We start from the raw sequence: 21272 nt of genomic DNA, 5'->3' as shown, positions 1-21272 counted from the left end.
TGTACAGAATACAGTAAAAATGCACATCATTGTGTATGGGGAGAATGGAGCTGTTGAATAAGATCTAGGTCTATGTAAAACAGCTAGTAAGCGGACTAGTTGAGGCTACATTGAGTTTCCTTTAACTAAACCCGTCACTGATATGTAGGCTACATATAGCCATTTCCTCTGTACAGTTTTCATACCCCTCCATGTATTGTCCCAACAGCGATAAGGCTAGTACCAGTGGGTACACACACACACACACACACACACACACACACACACACACACACACACACACACACACACACACACACACACACACACACACACACACACACACACACACACACACACACACTGGAGGGTTTCACCAGTGTCATGTAGTCTAACAAAGTTCAGCATCTCATTTATTTGGACATTAAATCATTAGTACCACCGTGTATGAATGTCAACCATCATAATGATCAACAATTAATACGTACACAATTCTTTCCTCTTCTGAAATAAAAATATGGCAAAGTGTTGAGGGAAGTCTAAAAAGCAGGTGCAGAAGGCAGAATATTCTTACCTTAGGTAGCGACAGAGAATGTAGATGTGATGAACAAAACAGGACATTCTCTGTCAATCTCTGTCCCTTTTGTCATGCCTATTGTAAGTCACAGTGTTGGCACAGGGAAGTAACAAAATGTCCTCTGAAATAGGCCTAAACCACCACCTCTGTTGTTCACCTCCTGCTCCCCCATGGGTCATCTTGTCAGGAAGCTCAACGCTGCAGTACAGTAGTACCAGTAGCCCCATGGTTTCATATCTGAGGGCTTGGACCGATGGGACTCACCTCTAGTCCGTGGCTTCAACAATGACTGGATTGACCAAGGAACCACATCCACAAATTCATAGTCCATGGTCACAGATAGGCCATGGTTTCAGATACAGCCATCAATACTGTGCCTTCCGGGAGAGGAACAGGCTTGTTCCATAACAAGGGAAGGGGGTCTGTGCGTTCCATATTGGAGTCCTGCAAACCCCCGGCTCCGTATTGCATTTAACTTCTTCTTTTTCAGCCAGGTCAGGGAGCACAGCTAAGGTCGATGGAATCTGAGGAGTGAGGATGGAGGAAAGTCATGATGCACACTGGCTAGGAAGATATAGGGCTGCAACTTACAACATTCAACAACAGTTGAGTTTTAGAGAAATCCTGGTTAGTTTGGAGTTCCAGGCCTGGATATAAGTAAATAAAATATGAACCATAAAGTTGGAAGAAATGTTGAAGTGTTCAGCTAAATCTGAGGAGTCATTTCGAATAATTTATAGATATTGGTGTTGTATAGGACACTAACCTGGTATAGATCCTGCTCTCTTCATGAACCTCCATCTCAGAGCTCTTGAACTCATTAAGTTCCTTGCGGATGGCAGCCTACAATAATAGAGGGGGAAGATGCATCACATAACACCGGAATCACTGTACTGGCAGGAACAACCTAGAGCAGTTCTACTTTGTAATTCTGTACAGTACAGACAAAGAGATCAAACGATTAGTGCCTAGACTTCAGGCTTTTTTCAATGAGAATCAATTGACAAGCAAGCCAGTGTCTGCTCTTCTCTCCAGAATCAGACAAACTCCGGCAAAAAAATAAAATGTCTCTTTCAGGATCCTGTCTTTTAAAGATAATTTGTAAAAATCCAAACAACTTCAGATCTTCATTGTCAAGCGTTTAAACACCGTTTCCCATGCTTGTTCAGTGAACCATAAACAATTAATGAATATGCACCTGTGGAACGGTCGTTAAGACACTAACAGCTTACAGGTAGGCAGTTAAGGTCACAGTTATGAAAACTTAGGACACTAAAGAGGCCTTTCTACTGACTCTGAAAAACACCAAAAGAAAGATGCCCAGGGTGCCTGCTCATCTGCATGAACATTCCTTAGGCATGCTGCAAGGAGGCATGAGGACTGTAGATGTGGCCAGGGCAATAAATTGCAATGTCCGTACTGTGAGAAGCCTAAGACAGCGCTACAGGGAGACAGGACAGACAGCTGATCGTCCTCGCAGTGGCAGACCACGTGTAACAACACCTGCACAGGATCGGTACATCCGAACATAACACCTGTGGGACAGGTACAGGATGGCAACAACTACCCGAGTTACACCAGAAACGCACAATCCCTCCATCAATGCTCAGACTGTCCGCAATAGGCTGAGAGAGGCTGGACTGGGGGCTTGTTGGCCTGTTGTAAGGCAGGTCCTCACCAGACATCAATGACAACAATGTCGCCTATTTGCACAAACCCACCGTTGCTAGACCAGACAGGACTGGCAAAATGTGCTCTTCAACGACGAGTCGCGGTTTTGTCTCACCAGGGGTGATGGTCAGATTCGCGTTTATCGTCGAAGGAATGAGCATTACACTGAGCTCTGTACTCTGGACCAGAATCGATTGGGAGGTGGAGGGTCCATCATGGTCTGGGGCGTTGTGTCACAGCATCATCGGACTGAGCTTGTCGTCATTGCAGGCAATCTCAACGCTGTGCGTTACAGGGAAGACATCCGCCTCCCTCATGTGGTATCCTTCCCGAAGTCTCATCCTGACATGACCCTCCAGCATGACAATGCCACCAGCCATACTGCTCGTTCTGTGCATGATTTGTCAGTGTTCTGCGATGGCCAGGGAAGAGCCCAGATCTCAATCTCATTGAGCGCCTCTGGGACCTGTTGGATCGGAGGGTGAGGGCCAGGGCTATTTCCCCCCAGAAATCTCACAGCAAGAACTGCCAAATCTGGTGCAGTCCATGAGGAGGAGATGCACTGCAGTACTTAATGCAGCTGGTGGCCACACCAAATACTGACTGTTACTTTTGATTTTGACCCCCCCCCTTTGTTTAGGGACACATTATTCCAGTACTATTAGTCACATGTCTGTGGAACTTATTCTGTTTGTCTCAGTTGTTGAATCTTATGTTCATACAAATATTTACACATGTTAAGTTTGCTGAAAATAAACACAGTTGACTGTAGGAGGACCTTTCTTTTTTTGCAGTTTTTTTGCGATGGCACACGTATCCAAATCCTGGCATCTCAGAACTTCAATCCAATCATAAATGTGAACTTCTCAATAGTTTAACTTGCCAATAAAAGTTCTGCAAATTAAAAATAAAACCGCAAATGTCAGTTCTCATCTAAGAAATGGTGACGGATTTTAAACCTCTGAATAGCAGAAAGTATGCTATAATTTCTGTTTCAACCTCTTCTCCTAGCTTCACTGGACCAGGTAATATCCTGGGGACAACTCAGCACAGCCATTAAGTAGCGATTATATTGCATTCTTGGGATTTTTGTTTGACACAGTATGTGTCTGGAATTCAAAACCCTGCTGAAATGATAAAAGATCTCTCAGTATGAAGAGGTTTAAACCTCACAAGACTTCCTGGTATAAATAAAGGTACAAAGGATTAAAAGTGTATGACAGGCTGTTATTACTATGACTCTATTACAGTTGAGGAGCACACTTACCATTTTTTTACAACCTTATATTCATCATCTCCAGGACCACCTCAACATATGAAAATAGCTATGTTTATGTTTTGTAGTAAAAAAAGATGACATCTACCAATTAGAGACAATTAGGCAATTTGTAGTTAATGCATACTCATAGTTGGTCAAAATCACATGATGCACACTGATGATGTCATTGGAAACATCCATCTCCCTTCATCTTTTTTTTTACAAAACATATAAACGCACCATTTTCACATGATGTTGGGATAGTGCTGGAGATGATTAATATGAAGTTGAACATTTTTGAAAATGCCCTTTAACTGAGTCTCACCTTATCAGAGGGCGTGAGCTTGGTCCAGGGTTTGTCTGCACGGCGGTCGTAGTCTTGAGTTGTGGTACACTCTACGTACTCATGGAAACGCAGGATCTTCCTGGCCTGAAGCTCTGCTATGGTGGGCCTCTGGGACAGCTGCCGGGTAGAAAGAAAACACACTGACTGTCTGGAACTAAAATGCTTGTCTGGAACTAAAATGCTAAGTTAACACTTTATGGTGATTAGTTACATTTAAGTGTTTTATTTGTATATCTGTGTATGATTGTTTTATCACCGGAGTGTGTGTATATATGCAGGATAATGTACTGTCTCTTTGTGTGTTTTCATTCTGCAGTGTGTGTGTCAGGCTAACCTTTCTCGTTAGTCTGCGTTTGATCTCGCTCCTCTCTGCCCTGATATCAGCTTCGTTCCTGGCTACAATAAGACAAGACATTCCATCAGGGCAGACAGACAGAAACACAGCAGTCGGTTAGAGGGCAGACAGACAGAAACACTGCAGTCGGTTAGAGGACAGACAGACAGAACACTGCAGTCGGTTCGAGGACAGACAGAACACCGCAGTCGGTTCGAGGACAGACAGACAGACAGACAGACAGAACACCGCAGTCGGTTCGAGGACAGACAGACAGACAGAACACTGCAGTCGGTTCGAGGACAGACAGAACACCGCAGTCGGTTCGAGGACAGACAGACAGACAGACAGAACACCGCAGTCGGTTCGAGGACAGACAGACAGACAGAACACCGCAGTCGGTTCGAGGACAGACAGACAGAACACCGCAGTCGGTTCGAGGACAGACAGACAGAACACCGCAGTCGGTTCGAGGACAGACAGACAGAACACCGCAGTCGGTTAGAGGACAGACAGAACACTGCAGTCGGTTAGAGGACAGACAGACAGAACACTGCAGTCGGTTAGAGGACAGACAGACAGACCACTGCAGTCGGTTAGAGGACAGACAGACAGACAGAACACTGCAGTCGGTTAGAGGACAGACAGAACACTGCAGTCGGTTAGAGGACAGACAGAACACTGCAGTCGGTTAGAGGACAGACAGACAGACAGACAGAACACTGCAGTCGGTTAGAGGACGGACAGACAGACAGACAGAACACTGCAGTCGGTTAGAGGACGGACAGACAGACAGAACACTGCAGTCGGTTAGAGGACGGACAGACAGACAGAACACTGCAGTCGGTTAGAGGACGGACAGACAGACAGAACACTGCAGTCGGTTAGAGGACGGACAGACAGACAGAACACTGCAGTCGGTTAGAGGACAGACAGACAGAACACTGCAGTCGGTTAGAGGACGGACAGACAGACAGAACACTGCAGTCGGTTAGAGGACGGACAGACAGAGAGAACAATGCAGTCGGTTAGAGGACGGACAGACAGACAGAACACTGCAGTCGGTTAGAGGCCAGACAGACAGAACACTGCAGTCGGTTAGAGGCCAGACAGACAGAACACTGCAGTCGGTTAGAGGCCAGACAGACAGAAACACTGCAGTCGGTTAGAGGCCAGACAGACAGAAACACTGCAGTCGGTCAGAGGCAAGACAGAAACACCGCAGTCGGTCAGAGGCGGGCAGGCAGGCAGTCGGTCAGAGGCGGGCAGGCAGGCAGTCGGTCAGAGGCGGGCAGGCAGGCAGTCGGTCAGAGGCGGGCAGGCAGGCAGTCGGTCAGAGGCGGGCAGGCAGTCAGACAGAGGCAGGCAGGCAGTCAGACAGAGGCAGGCAGGCAGTCAGACAGAGGCAGGCAGGCAGTCAGACAGAGGCAGGCAGGCAGTCAGACAGAGGCAGGCAGGCAGTCAGACAGAGGCAGGCAGGCAGTCAGACAGAGGCAGGCAGGCAGTCAGAGAGACAGACAGACAGACAGACAGACAGACAGACAGACAGACAGACAGACAGCACCCATATTCACTAAGCGTCTCAGAATAGGAGTGCTGATCTAGAATCTGTTTTTCCCTTTTAGATCATAATGAATATGATTATATGGTCAGGGGGGACCTGATCCTAGACAAGCACTCAGGGCCCTGAGCTTCTCCTGGCGTCTACACAGCACAGGAGTTGTTTTGAATCAGTCTTTCCCCTCTCGGGGACAAGGACGTCCTTTGTCTAAGACTAACTCTGCACATTGTGTAGTCCTTTTACAAAGCTGTCTAAGGACAAAGCTTTTAAGTAGAGCTTTCAGAGTAGTCTGAGGACAACCATAAGACATGTGAAAACATTCCATTTTGGATACCTGAGCAGAAATAGGTTTTTGAAAATATAATCTCAACTTCTGAAAAAGTGTTGGCACTACTGTTTTCGTCCCAATGCTAAACTCAAGAACAAACAAGTGCAATGGTCAAATTACACAGTGAAGCAAGCCATATCTTTTCTTGTATGGAAGTACTTTTACAGACCACTAGAGGGTAGACTGATGTATGGCAGATGTCATCTCACACTGTATTAGATACAGTTTTGGTTACTCGTAAAACCAGAGAGATGCTTGTCTATCTAGATGTAACAGACATTAAAGCAACTGAATGAAGCATGAAGTTGACATTGACTGGAAACATAATAAAATCTGACATAAAAATGCAGACAAAAAATATGATAGCGAGAGTTACCTGGAAGGATGTTTCTCTGCTCCAACTCCTCTGCTGTGGGTCTCTGACTCAACCTCCTGATTAAAGAAACACACAACACACGCCTGTTGATGATAGGGGAGCGCACACGCACACGTTCAGGATAGGGGAACACACCCCCCCACCCAACACACACCAGTCTCTGGATGTAGTTACCTGTTGAGTGTAGTACCGATCTTGTTCCTGAGTGCCTCCCACTGCTCTCTGCTCTGCCAGCCGACTCCGTCCTGTCCTTCTCCTCCCTCCTGCTCCTCCCTCTCCTGCTGTCTCTCCAGCTTCAGGGCCAGGGTGTCCTTCCTCGTCACACGGCTCGCCAAGGCACCTGGGTGGTGCAGACAAAAACAGACACAGTTTAACTTGGGGCTCTGCATCACATTAGACTACTCATTTGCAAGTAGTAAAATGCATACAATGAAGGAAGAAAATCAAAAGACACAGGCTCAAATTGAATTCCCCTTATTGATGTTCACTAATAATGAAAGTGTCTTCCTAATAGTATTGTACTTTTTTAACTTCTGAGACTGAAATCAACACCAGCCCCATGTGATATCATCAACAGACTTCAGATCTACAATAAACACCAGCCCCATGTGATGTCATCAACAGACTTTAGATCTACTTACTTGGTGGATCTTCGTCTTCATCGTCATCTCTGTAGAGGATGGGTCCGTCAGAGTCCGTCTCCTCATCTTCATCCTCTTCACTGCTGTCTCCGTGCCCCCGGCCCTCTGGGATCACACTGACCCTGGGTTCCCCCATCAGAACCCTTCTGCTCCTGGGCTCCAGCTCAGGCTGCCTGGGGGGCTGGGAGGGCAGCATCCGCCTGGGGTGTAGCTTCTCCAACTCCTCCTCCATGTTGAAGTCATCATCCTCAGGTCTGGAGAGAGGGATCGGAAGAAAGAGGGATAAATGTCAACAATTTTAGTCTGACTCTTGAATAGTGTGTGATCGTGTGTTTGAAGTATGTCTATAATTGTTCTGTTACGTTTGGAGCCACATTTTTAACTCAATATTGTTCCAGTTGATATTGTGGTTAATAGACATGCTGTGACATTATGGAAGCATGATAAGTTCAGCACTCACAGTCTGAGCAGTTCTATGGTGATGGGTAGAGAGCGTCGGACTCCAGCCTCAGTGAGGAACTCTGGAGGGGACTCAAACAGCATGGAGTGGGCTCTCTGGGATCCGTCTGGGTTAGCCTGGGCCGGGCTGGGGGAGCACAGGGCCCGCTGGATCAGGATGTGCAGGGGGATGGCTGGGACTGAGGCTGGGGGGTGGTTGGGTGGCTCTGTGGTGGGGCTGGGAGGATCCTTCTGATGGATAGAGAGGGGGACGGAGACAGAGTTGGGGAGAGGTAGGTGGGGGTGGGAGCTAGGAGTGGACATGGGTATATGGGACAGAGGTCGTGGTACAGGGTCAGAGGTGGGTAGTTGGAAGCCTACTGCTTTAAGGGTGTCCCGATTGGCATCTTGGTCAGCGCTGGGGGGTACAGAGACAGTAGGTATGGGGACTGGAACAGGGGCAGAACTAGATGGGAAGGAGGTCTCTGCCTCAAGGGACGGGTCGTCGGAGAGGCTCTTGGTGACGGGGGTCATCCTCTTGGGCGGAGTGGGTGGAGAGCACCTGGTGGGGGCAGGAAACACGATGACACCACTGCCAGCCTGAGAGAGCTCCGCTATGGAACCAAAAACACACAACAGAATGAATACTGGTCATTTACAGGGACAGAACTGACAGAGGTCAGAGGGAGAGAGGGCATCAAAGCATCACATTCACACTTAAGAAAACTGGTTAAAAGGATTATGATGAGTTGTTTAGTTTCATGATGGCACAATGCATTTTTAACCTGTGGATGGATGGGATATATTTTTTAAATCATGATGATATCAAATCTGGATATTAGTAGCATGGCCCATATCTTATCCTATGGTTCAGGTGAAAATCATTCCGTGCAGTATCAAAACCGGAATTTGAAAACAACCTGAAAAGCATTTTATTAGTCTTAATCCATTATTTTTAAGTCACTTCACATGCCTCAGCAGTCTCTCTTGAACTCTCTTTAAAGTCAAAGAAGACAACCAACAAGCGGGGGCACACTGCCTGGCAGTTAGCCTAACTTCCATGCATTGTTTTCATTTCAACCAAGTCAAGTTAGTGCAGTCAGTTCAGCCACAACTCAATCTGACATGCAATGAATAAAGTGGGGGACAATCAATCTTTGCTGGTGGTGCATCACATCACTTGCTATGGGCAGAACGGGGAACAGTTGTTTCAGTGTCATCAGTTCCTGTCAGACTAACCCATCAGACTTGGTTGTGTCACAACACGTGCTGTGGAACGGTTACGATTATTCAGTGCTAAGCCCATGGATGGACAGCGTAACAGCATGGCAGGCTTGTGCCCCTCAGGACATGGTATCTGAGGCTTGTTCAGCCCGTCGGTAGTAGAGGTTGGTGGACAGGGAGAGGAGGCCCAGCTCCCCCTGCCTTCAACTTGTCCAGTCGTGCGGAGGATGGGGACCGTGGACCCTTGAGGCTCCGTTCAATGTGGATGCTGACAGAGATGAGTGAGGTCAGAGGTCAAGGCCTTCAACAGGCTGGTTGAAGGTGCGGGACACTGAATAACTGGCCACTGTTGCCCAGGAGGCAGATTGTTACCTCAATATCTAACATCTTATTATATCTAATATCTAACCTAAAGATAGGCTTGGGATATAGAAAACTGCCAGGCAGCATGATTGTCTGTTGACAGACTGGTGAGGACTTTTGGCCTATTGTATGTATATACTGTGATACATAAACCTGCTCTCTCTTGCAGTGACAGAATGGATGTTTGTATTCTGTGGATCCTGTATGGTATACGACCAATGACAGGGTTACATAACCATCGACAAACGCCACTCTTGGGATTAGCCAGGAGACATGCACTGTGTGTCAGTGTAGCAGCCAATCAGAATACAGACTCAGAAAGCCTATCAGGGAGGAGATCCACATAATGAATACTATAATTTCTGCTGTACACAACTCTGTCAGCCAGATGCGATTGTGAAATGGAGTAACGCATCTATGAGGACTATATGCCCTCAGAATGGCATAGGACTTTCCTAATTGTGTCACAACTAGGGCTGTGGCGGTCACGAAATTTCATCACAGGGTGATTGTCAAGAAAATAACTGTCGGTCTCATGGTATTTGACCATTAATTTAAAAACACATTAAGCATCTCCTGGCTTCCACACAGCCTACAAGCCACTGATGCAGACCTTTGGTACATCTACATTTTAAAAGTGTAAAAGTGTAATAAATCCATGTATTATAGCCTATACCTTCACAATAAATCCATGTATTATAGCCTATACCTTCACAATAAATCCATGTATTATAGCCTATACCTTCACAATAAATCCATTACTTATTTTAGACAGGTCTGAAGATGCATATGAAGAAAATGTAGTCCACTTCATAAGAACAGAATAGCATACCGAGTTGTCCTTATGTTAAGTACTGATCTGGCTATGCCATATGGCTGTGGGCTACACTAGTTAATTTTAGCAGACAAGATTTGCTTAAAATTCCATGGCATTATTTTATAGTATGAAGAATACAACTGAACAAAGCTGAATAAAATAATGGATATTTTCTCCAAATTATTTGAGGAAGTGCGGACATGTGCTGAGCGGTTAACAAAAAAATAGGTACTCTTATATGGTTAATTCAGAGTTAATAATGTAACTATAGTTCTACAAACATTGGGCTATATGTTTTGATTTTTAATACTATATGTTATATGTATGGCTATATGTTTTGATGTTTAATACATTGTAAGGCTTCATGATGCAACTAATGATGATTTGAAAATAAGTCACTTGAAAGGCATGAGCTCTGCTTTGTTTTTTTGCGCAGGCTGTTCACACTTCATCAGTCTCTCATTCACAATTTGAGAAGCATCTGATAATGCTTTGAATTTCCCGGCGGCATCCTCTTTGTGTGGAAATAATGTACCGTAAAAATAATCCATGCCTTTTGCAGCCCTTCTCCCTGAGTGCTGCCTGCGTCACACTATAAGCGCAGCAATGCACACATTGCAGTAGGCTAGAAGCGCCAATGTTACATTTGTGGGAAAACACCTTTATCAAAAGTGACCACAAATGAGGTTATGCATGCAATGCTTTTATTATAAAGGTGCAATTTTAAATGGTGAAAATGATCTTCCCCAAACTTGAAACTCGTGCTGCTTATGTATGCCAGTTAGGCTCCACACCGGTTGGAAAGCGGGTTCATGTGCTTCATTTTAAGGAGCTATTTGGTCATTTTAGCTGTGATGCAAACCTTTTCAAAACATATTGGCCTATGGGCTAGGCTACATGAGGTGTGGACTAGGACTCGAAAAAGTTCAAATAAGAAAAAAGGCATTGTTTCTTGCCTTAAGCTGGGCATCGAATTGCAAAAATCGCTGAAGTTGGAGACTTTTATCTCCTTCTCCAACTTCAAACATCAGCTATCCGAGCAGCTAACCGATCGCTGCAGCTGTACATAGTCTATAGGTAAATAGCTCACCCTTCTTCACCTACCTCATTCCCATACTGTTTTTATACTGTTTTTATTTATTTACTTTTCTGCTCTTTTGCACACCAATATCTCTACCTGTACATGCCCATCTGATCATTTATCACTCCAGTGTTAATCTGCAAAATTGTATTATTCGCCTACCTCCTCATGCCTTTTGCACACATTGTATATAGACTGCCCATTTTTTTTCTACTGTGTTATTGACTTGCTAATTGTTTACTCCATGTGTAACTCTGTGTTGTCTGTTCACACTGCTATGCTTTATCTTGGCCAGGTCGCAGTTGCAAATGAGAACTTGTTCTCAACTAGCCTACCTGGTTAAATAAAGGTGAAATAAAATAAAAAAATAAAAAATCGTTCACAAGTGATAATATATCATTCACAAGTGATAGGCTAATATTGTCACCCATCAGACTATTCTTGATTTAATCTTGTCTTTACATATACTAAATAATATATGTGTGAAATCCGTTTTGATTTAGAATGGACCGTTGTCATGCATCTGTTTTAAAACAGGGACAGCTGAAAACAATACATGTCATCTCTGTATTTAAATAGTGAATGAATGGAGGATGCTTTTCCTGTAGTTCATTTTAATGCCAACCAGGTAGGCTATACTCCTGTTGTAATGATAAGCAATGTGCTTAATATTTGCTTAATATTAGGAAAGTTGAGAAATAAATACAGTAGGCCTAGCCTATAGAAATCTAATGGGATCCTCCTCTTTTTAATAGAGGCCAACACCGTTTGATAGCCTATAGAAATGTTGTGCAACATGAGCTCATGGGCTCTCATGAAGTGTTTGATTAGATTTTCATTGATGCCAGAGTGATTAGAGGGATAATAGAGTGCTGAGTACCTGGCCGTTAGCAAATTTGGTAGGCTACCAATTACCGGTCACCACAACAGCCCGAGTCACAACAACTGTCACTATACAGACTGTTGTAATGGGCTCCAGACCTAGGGCAGCTGGGGCAGAGGATATGGAAAACTGAGGCAGCAAATCAGAGCCCTGGATGCTCTGGAGTTGCTCCAGGCCTGTTGGAAGAGCACGAGCACAGCATTGTATGTGTGTGTGTGTGAGCTGAGCTTGAATAACCCCGGTAAAGAAAAGCCCTTGCCTGCCCCTCTCTTTGGAGACTGTCTCGCTGTACACAAACTGCAGACTAGGGCCTTTTCTTGTTTGGACATACGTCTGTCCTCCGCCCTCTCTCCTCTGTGACCGGAAAACCGATGAGTGGTCGAGGAACGTGTCAATTCGTTAGTAGGCAAATGGAAGATGGTCCTCCCCTCCTCAATAGCCTTGTTTTGGCGAAGAAGCACAAGTATATCCTACTCAAGTCCTTTACGGAAGAGTTTTAAACTCTGCCACATACCATTGTTTTCTCGAAGGAGAAAATTATGCAAACATTTTATCTATAAAAATGTCTTACTAAACAAACATAATTTGTTTTTATTACTTTATACATTTATTTTGGGCGTCCACCCCTGTAAAAGTAATTTGCCTGATGTGAGCAGAGGACAGTCATTTCATACAAACGCATTTTCTTCCACATTCCCTCTCTTCGATTAACTTAGACTTTTTTCAAAAGGATGTGAGAGAGGATGCAGGAGTTGAGCAAATCCAATTGAGAAAAGTCCTATGTACTGCATAGAACAACCTGTGTTTCAGTACACATCGAGACCGACCACTATACTGCAGGAGGACATTCTGTTGAAACAGGACACTTAGAAACACCAGAGTCATTGACTTGGGCTCAAAAAGGTCAAACGTAATTGTAACACTTTACTTGAGGGGTACCGGACTTACCTCATCCATAAACCTATGTAAAACAATGATAACCAGTAACATAATGGAGTGAAACAGCAGTACAAACAGGGAGCAGAGGCAGGGTAAACTCACCAAGCAGAGCGAGGTTGCTGTTGCGGTTGGTGGGTTTGGGTGGGGGTACAGGTGGCTGCTTGGCATGGGGGGGTACAGGGGGAGGGGTGGCCGACTCTCCCGGGATGAAGGATGGGGGTACATGGCTGAACCGCGCAGGGGGGACGGGGCTGGGAGGAGGGTCATCACTGATGACCAGGGAAACAGTCCTGGGTGGCTTGGCCACCGCTATTGCAGAGGAGGTGGAGGAAGTAGAGGAGGAGGAGGAGGAAGGTGGGGTGGAGGTCCGGCCAGGCTCCATGGAGGTGGTGGTGGTGGGTTGGCCCTTGGGAGGGAGCATGGCCTGTTTGGCAGGAGGCTGAGCTCTCCGGGAGGAAGAGGAGTTAAAGGCGGAGTCAGGGTCTGGGGTGGGGCCTGGGGCGAAGCGGACACCAGTGGACTCTACAGACAAAACACGGAGACAGACCGGATGTCAGAAGGATAATAAGTGTTTCTATTCCACCTGGCCCTTGGGGCTCAAAGTGCAGCCTCAAACACACACTGTTACTGTACAGTGCTGAGCACATAGAACACAGAGCTGAGATAAGCTGCAACTCAACGTTAGACAATAAGCAGCTTTTTAACAGATTAACTAACTAAAGGCGGATACTGGTCAAGTCCTCACACCTTTCACAGGGGTGAGAACAAGGAGATTTACAAGTTACCATATATACACAACACAGTAGATTTGAAAGAATCTCCTAGACACTCAATTAGCAGACATTGCCCTTGCAAAGTGCCCAATAAACTGCTTTAAAATGCTTTTTTCCACTAATAATTGTTGAACTTCTCCAACAGCTGAAGAGCAACCTTCAGACGTACAAGTGAGAGGATTTACTTACACATCCCAGGCAGTTTCTTACCTGCTCTTCCGCGGGTCTCCCCTCGTTTGGTCTCCTCAGATGGCATGTACCTGGGCAGGGTGCTTCCACAGTTAGTCTCGGAGGCATGGCGGACCCTGCTACGGGGGTCCTCTGAGGAGGTCTTATGGAGACTGGGCCTCAGTTCCATCTCAGAGTGGGGTCTCACCACCGGACGACTCCCTTCTACAGGTCTCAAGATAGTCTCTGTTTTCCCAGTCTCTGGTTTCCCAGCCCTAGGACTCCTTCTCCTATCCTTCTCCTCCCCATCGTCCCTGCGATCACGAGCATCTCTCCTTTCACAATCGATTCTCTTGTCATCCCTCCTCTCTCGATCATCTCTCTTCTCGTCTCTTTTCTCTTTTCCCTCTCTCCTGTCATCTTTTTCTCCTTTCGCATCTCTCTTCTCCTTGTCCTCCTCTCGATAATCTCTGTCCCTCCTTTCCCTGTCATCTCTCCTGTCTCTCTTTTCCTTGTCTTTATCATCCCTCCATTCGCCTCCCTCCCGGTCTCTCTCCTTCCTCTGATCCTTTCTTTCTCTCTCATCACAAGGATCTCTCCTCTCTCTCCTCTCCTCTTTCCCATCTCTCCTCTCCTCTTTCCCATCTCTCCTCTCCTCTTTCCCATCTCTCCTCTCCTCTCGCTTGTCCTCTTTCCCATCTCTCCTCTCCTCTTTCCCATCTCTCCTCTCCTCTTTGCCATCTCTCCTCTCCTCTTTCCCATCTCTCCTCTCCTCTCGCTTGTCCTCTTTCCCCTCTCTCCGGTGCTTCCCGTCCTCCGGAGCAAGTCCTCTCGGTAATGACCCTCCTTTCCTCTCCGACACGTCAGAGGGCAGTCTGCTCCGTCTCTCCAGATCTATGGCCGATAGCCTGGCGTGCGAGTCAACGTCCAGTGGGGCTCGGTTGGAGCGAGAGGCATCGGAGGGCACCCTGATCCTGCTCCGGGGGTCGTCTGAAGGGACAGTGCCCCGCCGGGGGTCCACTCCCTGGGGCAGCCAAGTGGGGTTGAGCCCTGGGCCTGGCTCCCCCCGCGACCCCCTCACCCCCGACTCAGAGACCCGCTCAACGTCCATGGATACTGTCTGGCCATTCTTCACCCCCGGAACTTTGGAGTGGTTCACATCGTTGCTCTCTGTCACACAGAAACACATACGGATAAGGAATTTGAGGTCAGCAAAGATATTCTCTACATCAATATTCTCTAAAATTGTTACCCTACTATAGTTTTGTTTGTCGTTCGTAAAATATAGGCCACTAGTATCTCTGTAGGTCCTTTACTCATCAGGGCCCGTATGCACAAAGCATCTCAGAGTCAGAGTGCAGAGCTAGGATCTTTCCATATAATCATATTCATTATGATCTAAAAGGCTAAACCAGTCCTAAATCAGTACTCCTACTCGGAGGGGCTTTGTGGATACGGGCATTGGTCTGCATACCATTCTCTGGAAGTTCTTTCAGCACTCCCCTGTCAATCAGCTCCTGACGAGGTCTCCTTACTGAGATCTTCCTCTCCAACACTGAAAGTAAACAAATGTTTCATTTTCCCGTAACAGAGGTGGCTTGATGAGTAACATTGTCTGAGACCATGAAGACTTGAGCCGACTTAAGATAACAGGTCCTTACAGTTGTATAATCCATACATCAAGGTTACTATTTCTAAAGGGTAGGTACCTATTGAGGTTTCCAGAAACGTCTCACTGCTCTTCTTCTTCCTCCACTTCCAGGGCTTGAACATATTGCCGAAGCTGGAGAACTTTCCCTTGCGTTTGGAGGGAGGGGTTTCGCCTGATGAGTTCCCCCCCTCGCTCCCTGTCGTACTATGCTGCAAGTCCACCTCATCATCTAGAGAGGGAGGGGAATGGCATGATGCTTATTACAAGATATAAGATAATAAGGGGGATAGAAAATGATAATAGGCCTACTGCTTCCCTATTCGTAAAAAGGGATTGATTTTCCTCTATAGACTGGGCACTAACTAACTCTATAGTATGTCTTCAACAGTAACGTTACAGTATGAACTATGCCTGAGCTGGTTGTTGCTACATTCCACTGTCATGTTTAAGTACAGTTGTGGCCAAAAGTTGAGAATGACACATATTAATTTCTACAAAGTTCTGCTTCAGTGTTTAGGTATTTTTGTCCAATGTTACTATGGAATACTGAAGTATAATTACAAAGGCTTTTATTGACAATTACATGAAGTTGATGCAAAGAGTCAATATTTGCAGTGTTGACCCTTCTTTTTCAAGACCTCTGCAATCCACCCTGGCATGCTGTCAATTAACTTCTGAGCCACATCCTGACTGATGGCAGCCCATTCTTGTACAATCAATGCTTGGAGTTTGTCAGAATGTGTGGGTTTGTTTGTCCACCTGCCTCTTGAGTATTGACCACAAGTTCAATGTGATTAAGGTCAGGGGAGTTTCCTGGCCATGACCCCAAAATATCTATGTTTTGTTCCTCGAGCCACTGTTATCACTTTTGCCTTATGGCAAAAGTGCTCCATCATGCTGGATAAGGCATTGTTCGTCACCAAACTGTTCCTGGATGGTTGGGAGAAGTTGCTCTCGGAGGATGTGTTGGTATCATTCTTTATTCATGGCTGTGTTTTTAGGCAAAATTGTGAGTGAGCCCACTACCTTGGCTGAGAAGCAACCCCACACATGAATGGTCTCAGGATGCTTTACTGTTGGCATGACACAGGACTGATGGCAGCACTCACCTTGTCTTCTCCGGACAAGCTTTTTTTCCGGATGCCCCAAACAAATCGGAAAGGGGATTCAGAGAAAATGACTTTACCCCAGTCCTCAGCAGTCCAATCCCTGTACCTTTTGCAGAATATCAGTCTGTCCCTGATGTTTTTCCTCGAGAGAAGTGGCTTCTTTGCTGCCCTTCTTGACACCAGGCCATCCTCCATTAGTGTTCGCCTCACTGTGCATGCAGATGCACTCACACCTGCCTGCTGCCATTCCTGAGCAAGCTCTGTACTGGTGGTGCTCCGATCCCACAGCTGAATCAACTTTAGGACATTGTCCTGGCACTTGCTGGACTTTCTTGGGCGCCCTGAAGCCTTCTTCACAACAATTGAACCGCTCTCTGTTTGCACCTAAATCAACAATTTATCGGGTCAAGAACAATTGAACAGAGAGCTGTTAAATTGTTCTTGACCCGATAAATGGTTGATTTAGGTGCAATCTTACTGGCAGCAATATCCTTGCCTGTGAAGACCTTTTTGTGCAAAGCAATGATGACGGCAGGTGTTTCCTTTCAGGTAACCATGGTTGACATAAGAACAACAATGATTCCAAGCACCACCCTCCTTTTGAAGCTTCCAGTCTGTTATTCGAACTCAATCAGCATGACAGAGTCATGTGTTAACGAGAGAATCACTGACATGTCAGCTGGTCCTTTTGTGGCAGGGCTGAAATGCAGTGGAAATGTTTTTAGGGGATTCAGTTCATTTGCATGGCAAAGAGGGACTTTGCAATTAATTGCAATTCATCTGATCACTCTTCATAACATTCTGGAGTATATGCAAATTGGCATCATACAAACTGAGGCAGCAGACTTTGAAAATTAATATTTATGTAATTCTCAAAACGTTTTTGCCACGACTGTACAGAGTGTTATACTAGACCACAATACAGACTTCGCCAGGCTTAAAGCTGAAGGCTGCTCTGAATTCCACTCTTATTGGCTGCCGAGTCTAACATTGAACTGAGACTTCTCCCCACCAGCATGGAAAGAGAGTGGGATGGTTTCAATACGGTTTCAATACAAACATAAGCCCAACACACTTCCTGTCAAGAGTACAAACATAATTACTACAGAAACTGCAGACAGAGAGCAGAATAAACAAACAAGCAACACATTGGAGAGGATAAGGTTAGTCTCCCAGAAATCATGACTCATAACTGGTCTCCAGCTGATGACGTCACATGCTGCTGTAAACCATGCAATAGAGCAAGGAAGACTTATTATGGGCGTGAAATATCCACACATTCTTAGGTGATAAGTCAACCACACGTACACACACACACTTGCTGCACAAGAGGACGGTGCTTAGGACATAGAGCATGTTGATGGTTGACTGGCTGAGTCACTCCCTAAGGAACAAACCAGGAAGCTTTGAATAGCAAGAGATCTATATAAAAACACCAGACATATGTTACAGTCATCGGCCTTATATTGATGAGGTCACAACAGTCCAGTCTATGGGGGACAGTGGCAATTTGCATCTTCAAATTCATTCATTCATCCCTCATCCCCCTGTATTCTGACTCTTACCAGAAAACACCCTGGCATGAGAAAGAGGGATGAAAGGTAAGCGGAGAGAAACCGATCGAATTCACTTGATTGATAATTTTACAGAGACAGACAGACACAGGTATATTATGCCCTTAAATTTATTTCCAAAAACTGCATACCAGTGCAATTCACTGAGGGCGTTTGTTAAACAAATAGATAATGTTATAAAAGACTAGTAGAGAGAGGGAGAGAGGAAAGAAAGAAAGCGGGAGAGCAAAACAGCAAAAAGAGAGGGGTCGGAGACAAGACATGGGAAGTGGTGCGAAACGGGGCCAGGATTCATAAGGGGAAAATGAGAGTTGATATCCCTGTGGCAGGCAGGCACCAGTTCCACAGAAAACAGTTTGAGAGTGAGCGAGACAAGCCAGTCACAGTGCCAGCAAAAACAAAACAATTAGAGAATCACACCAGAACTTTGAGGTCAGTTGTTTTGTCTGTAGCATCTAGCCTGAAGATTACGTCAGACCTAATGCCAACATTCATCTGAGAATATGCATCTAGTATGCATAATATATACTGTAAATACTGTAGTTCCACATCCAGGCCACGTGGTAATTGTGCTGGTCTGGAAACAGTGAACACTCAGAGATGTAGTTCCCAGCAATACTGTTGTTCTTCTCAAGGTTAGTCTAAGCTAAATGTAGCAGCAGCAAAGCTCAGGATATTACATTTCATTTGGGTACAGACAGTTCCATACAGGAACAACTGAGGAATCATACTTTATCATGGTCACCAGAACTATCAATACCAACTGAACTTCAAAACACTAGCAATCACTATGCCAGGTTACCATAACTGTCAGCTTAGCTACACTGTATAGTACATTAACTCATTTCGGATGAAGTCTAAGCCTTAGTTTACGTTGCTGTGAATGATTCATCTCATTCAAAATGAGTGTTCCTTTTTAAGTCCCTTTAAATGCACAACCATGTTGTCAGATGCATGTCTCTCTTTGAGATAAACAAGTCTGTTTGTCCGTTTAGTTCCTATATGGGTCTCGTGTGATCCCCAGTTGACCAAGAGGTCCTAACCTGAACTGTATGGCACTGCAGTGATGTGGGGGACAGGGAGCGGTGGTGGGCGTTGAACCTTCCCTCTGTCAAACACATTAGCCTCACAGCTGTTCCTGGACAGACAGACACTAATTGGTGCTGGAAGGGGCTCTGTCTGTGTGGGGCGAGGCGTCCTTGTGTTACAATAGAACGCAACAACGTGAGAAGAGAAAGCAGGTATCAGAGTTAATAATAAAAGGTGACGGCACAGTCAAACAACCCTGGACTGACTGATGGTAACCACTGCTCCACAGAGACTGACGGGCCACTGCTCCACAGAGACTGACGGGCCACTGCTCCACAGAGACTGACGGGCCACTGCTCCACAGAGACTGACGGGCCACTGCTCCACAGAGACTGACGGGCCACTGCTCCACAGAGACTGACGGGCCACTGCTCCACAGAGACTGACGGGCCACTGCTCCACAGAGACTGACAGGCCATCAAAGAAACAGTTTGACATCCATCTACAGGCAGAGCACTGTCTTACTGGCATGCAGGCTACATATTTTACAACACACACATCTTGTTTGAACAGAAATCTGTGACAATATTGTCAAGGTGAATGTACCCATTGTTTCATGGTGAACATGACAAGCAGAGAGAAGCAGAGAGAGCTGCCAGAGAAGCCTTGGTTTGCTCTTACTCAACCAGCAGTCATACCGAATGGTCCATAAGGTAAATGACCCATAACAATGACATGACACGCACTGAGTCAACATAGTTTCTGACAACTGCATTGAGTAGTGTAGCCATGAAGTTCGAATGACATTCTATTGCTATGAGCATAGCACGGAGGTGGTATACCATATACGCATGGAGTGGAAGCATGCACAGGAGTACTGTAGTAAAGAAATACAATTATACTTACAGTGCATACAGAAAGAATTCAGACTCCTTCACTTTTTCCAGTTTGTTACGTTACAGCCTTATTCTAAAATTGATTAAATATTTTTTCCCCCCTCAATCGACACACAATACCCCATAATGACAAAGTAAAAACAGGTTAAGAATAAAACAAAATATTACATTTACATAAAAATTCAGACCCCTTAGTACTTTGTTGAAGCACCTTTGGCAGCGATTACAGCCTCGACACTCCTTGGGTATGACATTACAAAGCTTGGCACACCTGTATTTGGGAACTTTCTCCCATTCTTCTCTGCAGATTATCTCAAGCTCTGCCAGGTTGGAAGGGCTATGTCACTGCACAGCTATTTTCAGGTCTCTCCAGAGATGGTCGAACGGGTTCAAGTCCGGGCTCTGGCTGGGCCACAAGGACATTGAGACTTGTTCCGAAGCCACTCCTGTCGTTGTCTTGGCTGTGAGCTTAGGGTTGTTGTCCTGTTGGAAGGTGAACCTTCGCCCCAGTCTGAGGTCCTGAGCGCTCTGGAGCAGGTTTTAATCAAGGATCTCTCTCTACTTTTCATCTTTCCTTCGACCCTGACTAGTCTCCCAGTCCCTGTTACTGAAAAAGATGCCCACAGCACGTTGCTGCCACCACCATGCTTTACCGTAGGGATGGTGCCAGGTTTCCTCCAGTTGTGACGCTTGGCATTCAGGCCAAAGTGTTCAATCTTGGTTTCATCAGACCAGAGAAACTTGTTTAGGTGCCTTTTGACAAACTCCAAGCGGGCTGTTATGTGCCTTTTACTGAGGAGTGGCTTCCGACTGACCACTCTACCATAAAGGCCTGATTGGTGGAGTGCTGCAGAGATGGTTGTCCTTCTGGAAGGTTCTCCCATCTCCACAGAGGAACTCTGGAGCTCTGTCAGTGTGACCATCGGGTTCTTGATCACCTCCATGACCAAGGCCCTTCTCCCCTGCTTGCTCAGTTTGACTGGGCGGCCAGCTCTAGGAAGAGCCTTGGTAGTTCCAAACTTCTTCCATTTAAGAATGATGGAGACCACTGTGTTCTTGGGGGACCTTCAATGCTGCACACTTTTTTTGGTACCCTTCCCCAGATCTGTGCCTTAACAAAACTCTGTCTCGGTTTTTCTCAAAGCAAAGGGTCCGAATACTTGTGAAAATGTATCTGTTCTATTATACATTTGCACAAATTTCTAAAAACCTGTTTTAACTTTGGTCATTATTTTATCATTTTTAGAATAAGGTTG

General features: G+C 45.7%; 1 protein-coding gene across 7 annotated transcripts in view; it reads right to left on the bottom strand.

Annotated features, from left to right (window-relative positions):
- Positions 1-248: 248 nt before the first annotated feature.
- Positions 249-21272, bottom strand: part of LOC118371171 (phosphatase and actin regulator 4A-like) — a 46893-nt gene continuing 25869 nt past the window's right edge. For all 7 annotated transcript variants that reach the window (XM_052470172.1, XM_052470171.1, XM_052470173.1 and 4 more), the window contains 12 exons: positions 15467-15637; positions 15232-15312; positions 13800-14927; positions 12919-13338; positions 7532-8123; positions 7072-7325; positions 6605-6770; positions 6431-6486; positions 4166-4227; positions 3811-3948; positions 1323-1399; positions 249-1080 (listed from right to left, as the gene is read on the bottom strand). In XM_052470172.1, the coding sequence (XP_052326132.1) occupies positions 1065-1080; positions 1323-1399; positions 3811-3948; positions 4166-4227; positions 6431-6486; positions 6605-6770; positions 7072-7325; positions 7532-8123; positions 12919-13338; positions 13800-14927; positions 15232-15312; positions 15467-15637 (3161 nt within the window). In that variant the 3' untranslated portion in view covers positions 249-1064. The remainder of the gene's footprint in view (positions 1081-1322; positions 1400-3810; positions 3949-4165; positions 4228-6430; positions 6487-6604; positions 6771-7071; positions 7326-7531; positions 8124-12918; positions 13339-13799; positions 14928-15231; positions 15313-15466; positions 15638-21272) is intronic.

Source organism: Oncorhynchus keta, chromosome 19 (genome assembly GCF_023373465.1).
Source record: "Oncorhynchus keta strain PuntledgeMale-10-30-2019 chromosome 19, Oket_V2, whole genome shotgun sequence".
In the NCBI taxonomy this organism is placed as follows: domain Eukaryota; kingdom Metazoa; phylum Chordata; class Actinopteri; order Salmoniformes; family Salmonidae; genus Oncorhynchus; species Oncorhynchus keta.
The sequence above is the reverse complement of the archived record's forward strand: the minus strand, read 5'-3'. Positions and strand labels throughout refer to the sequence as shown.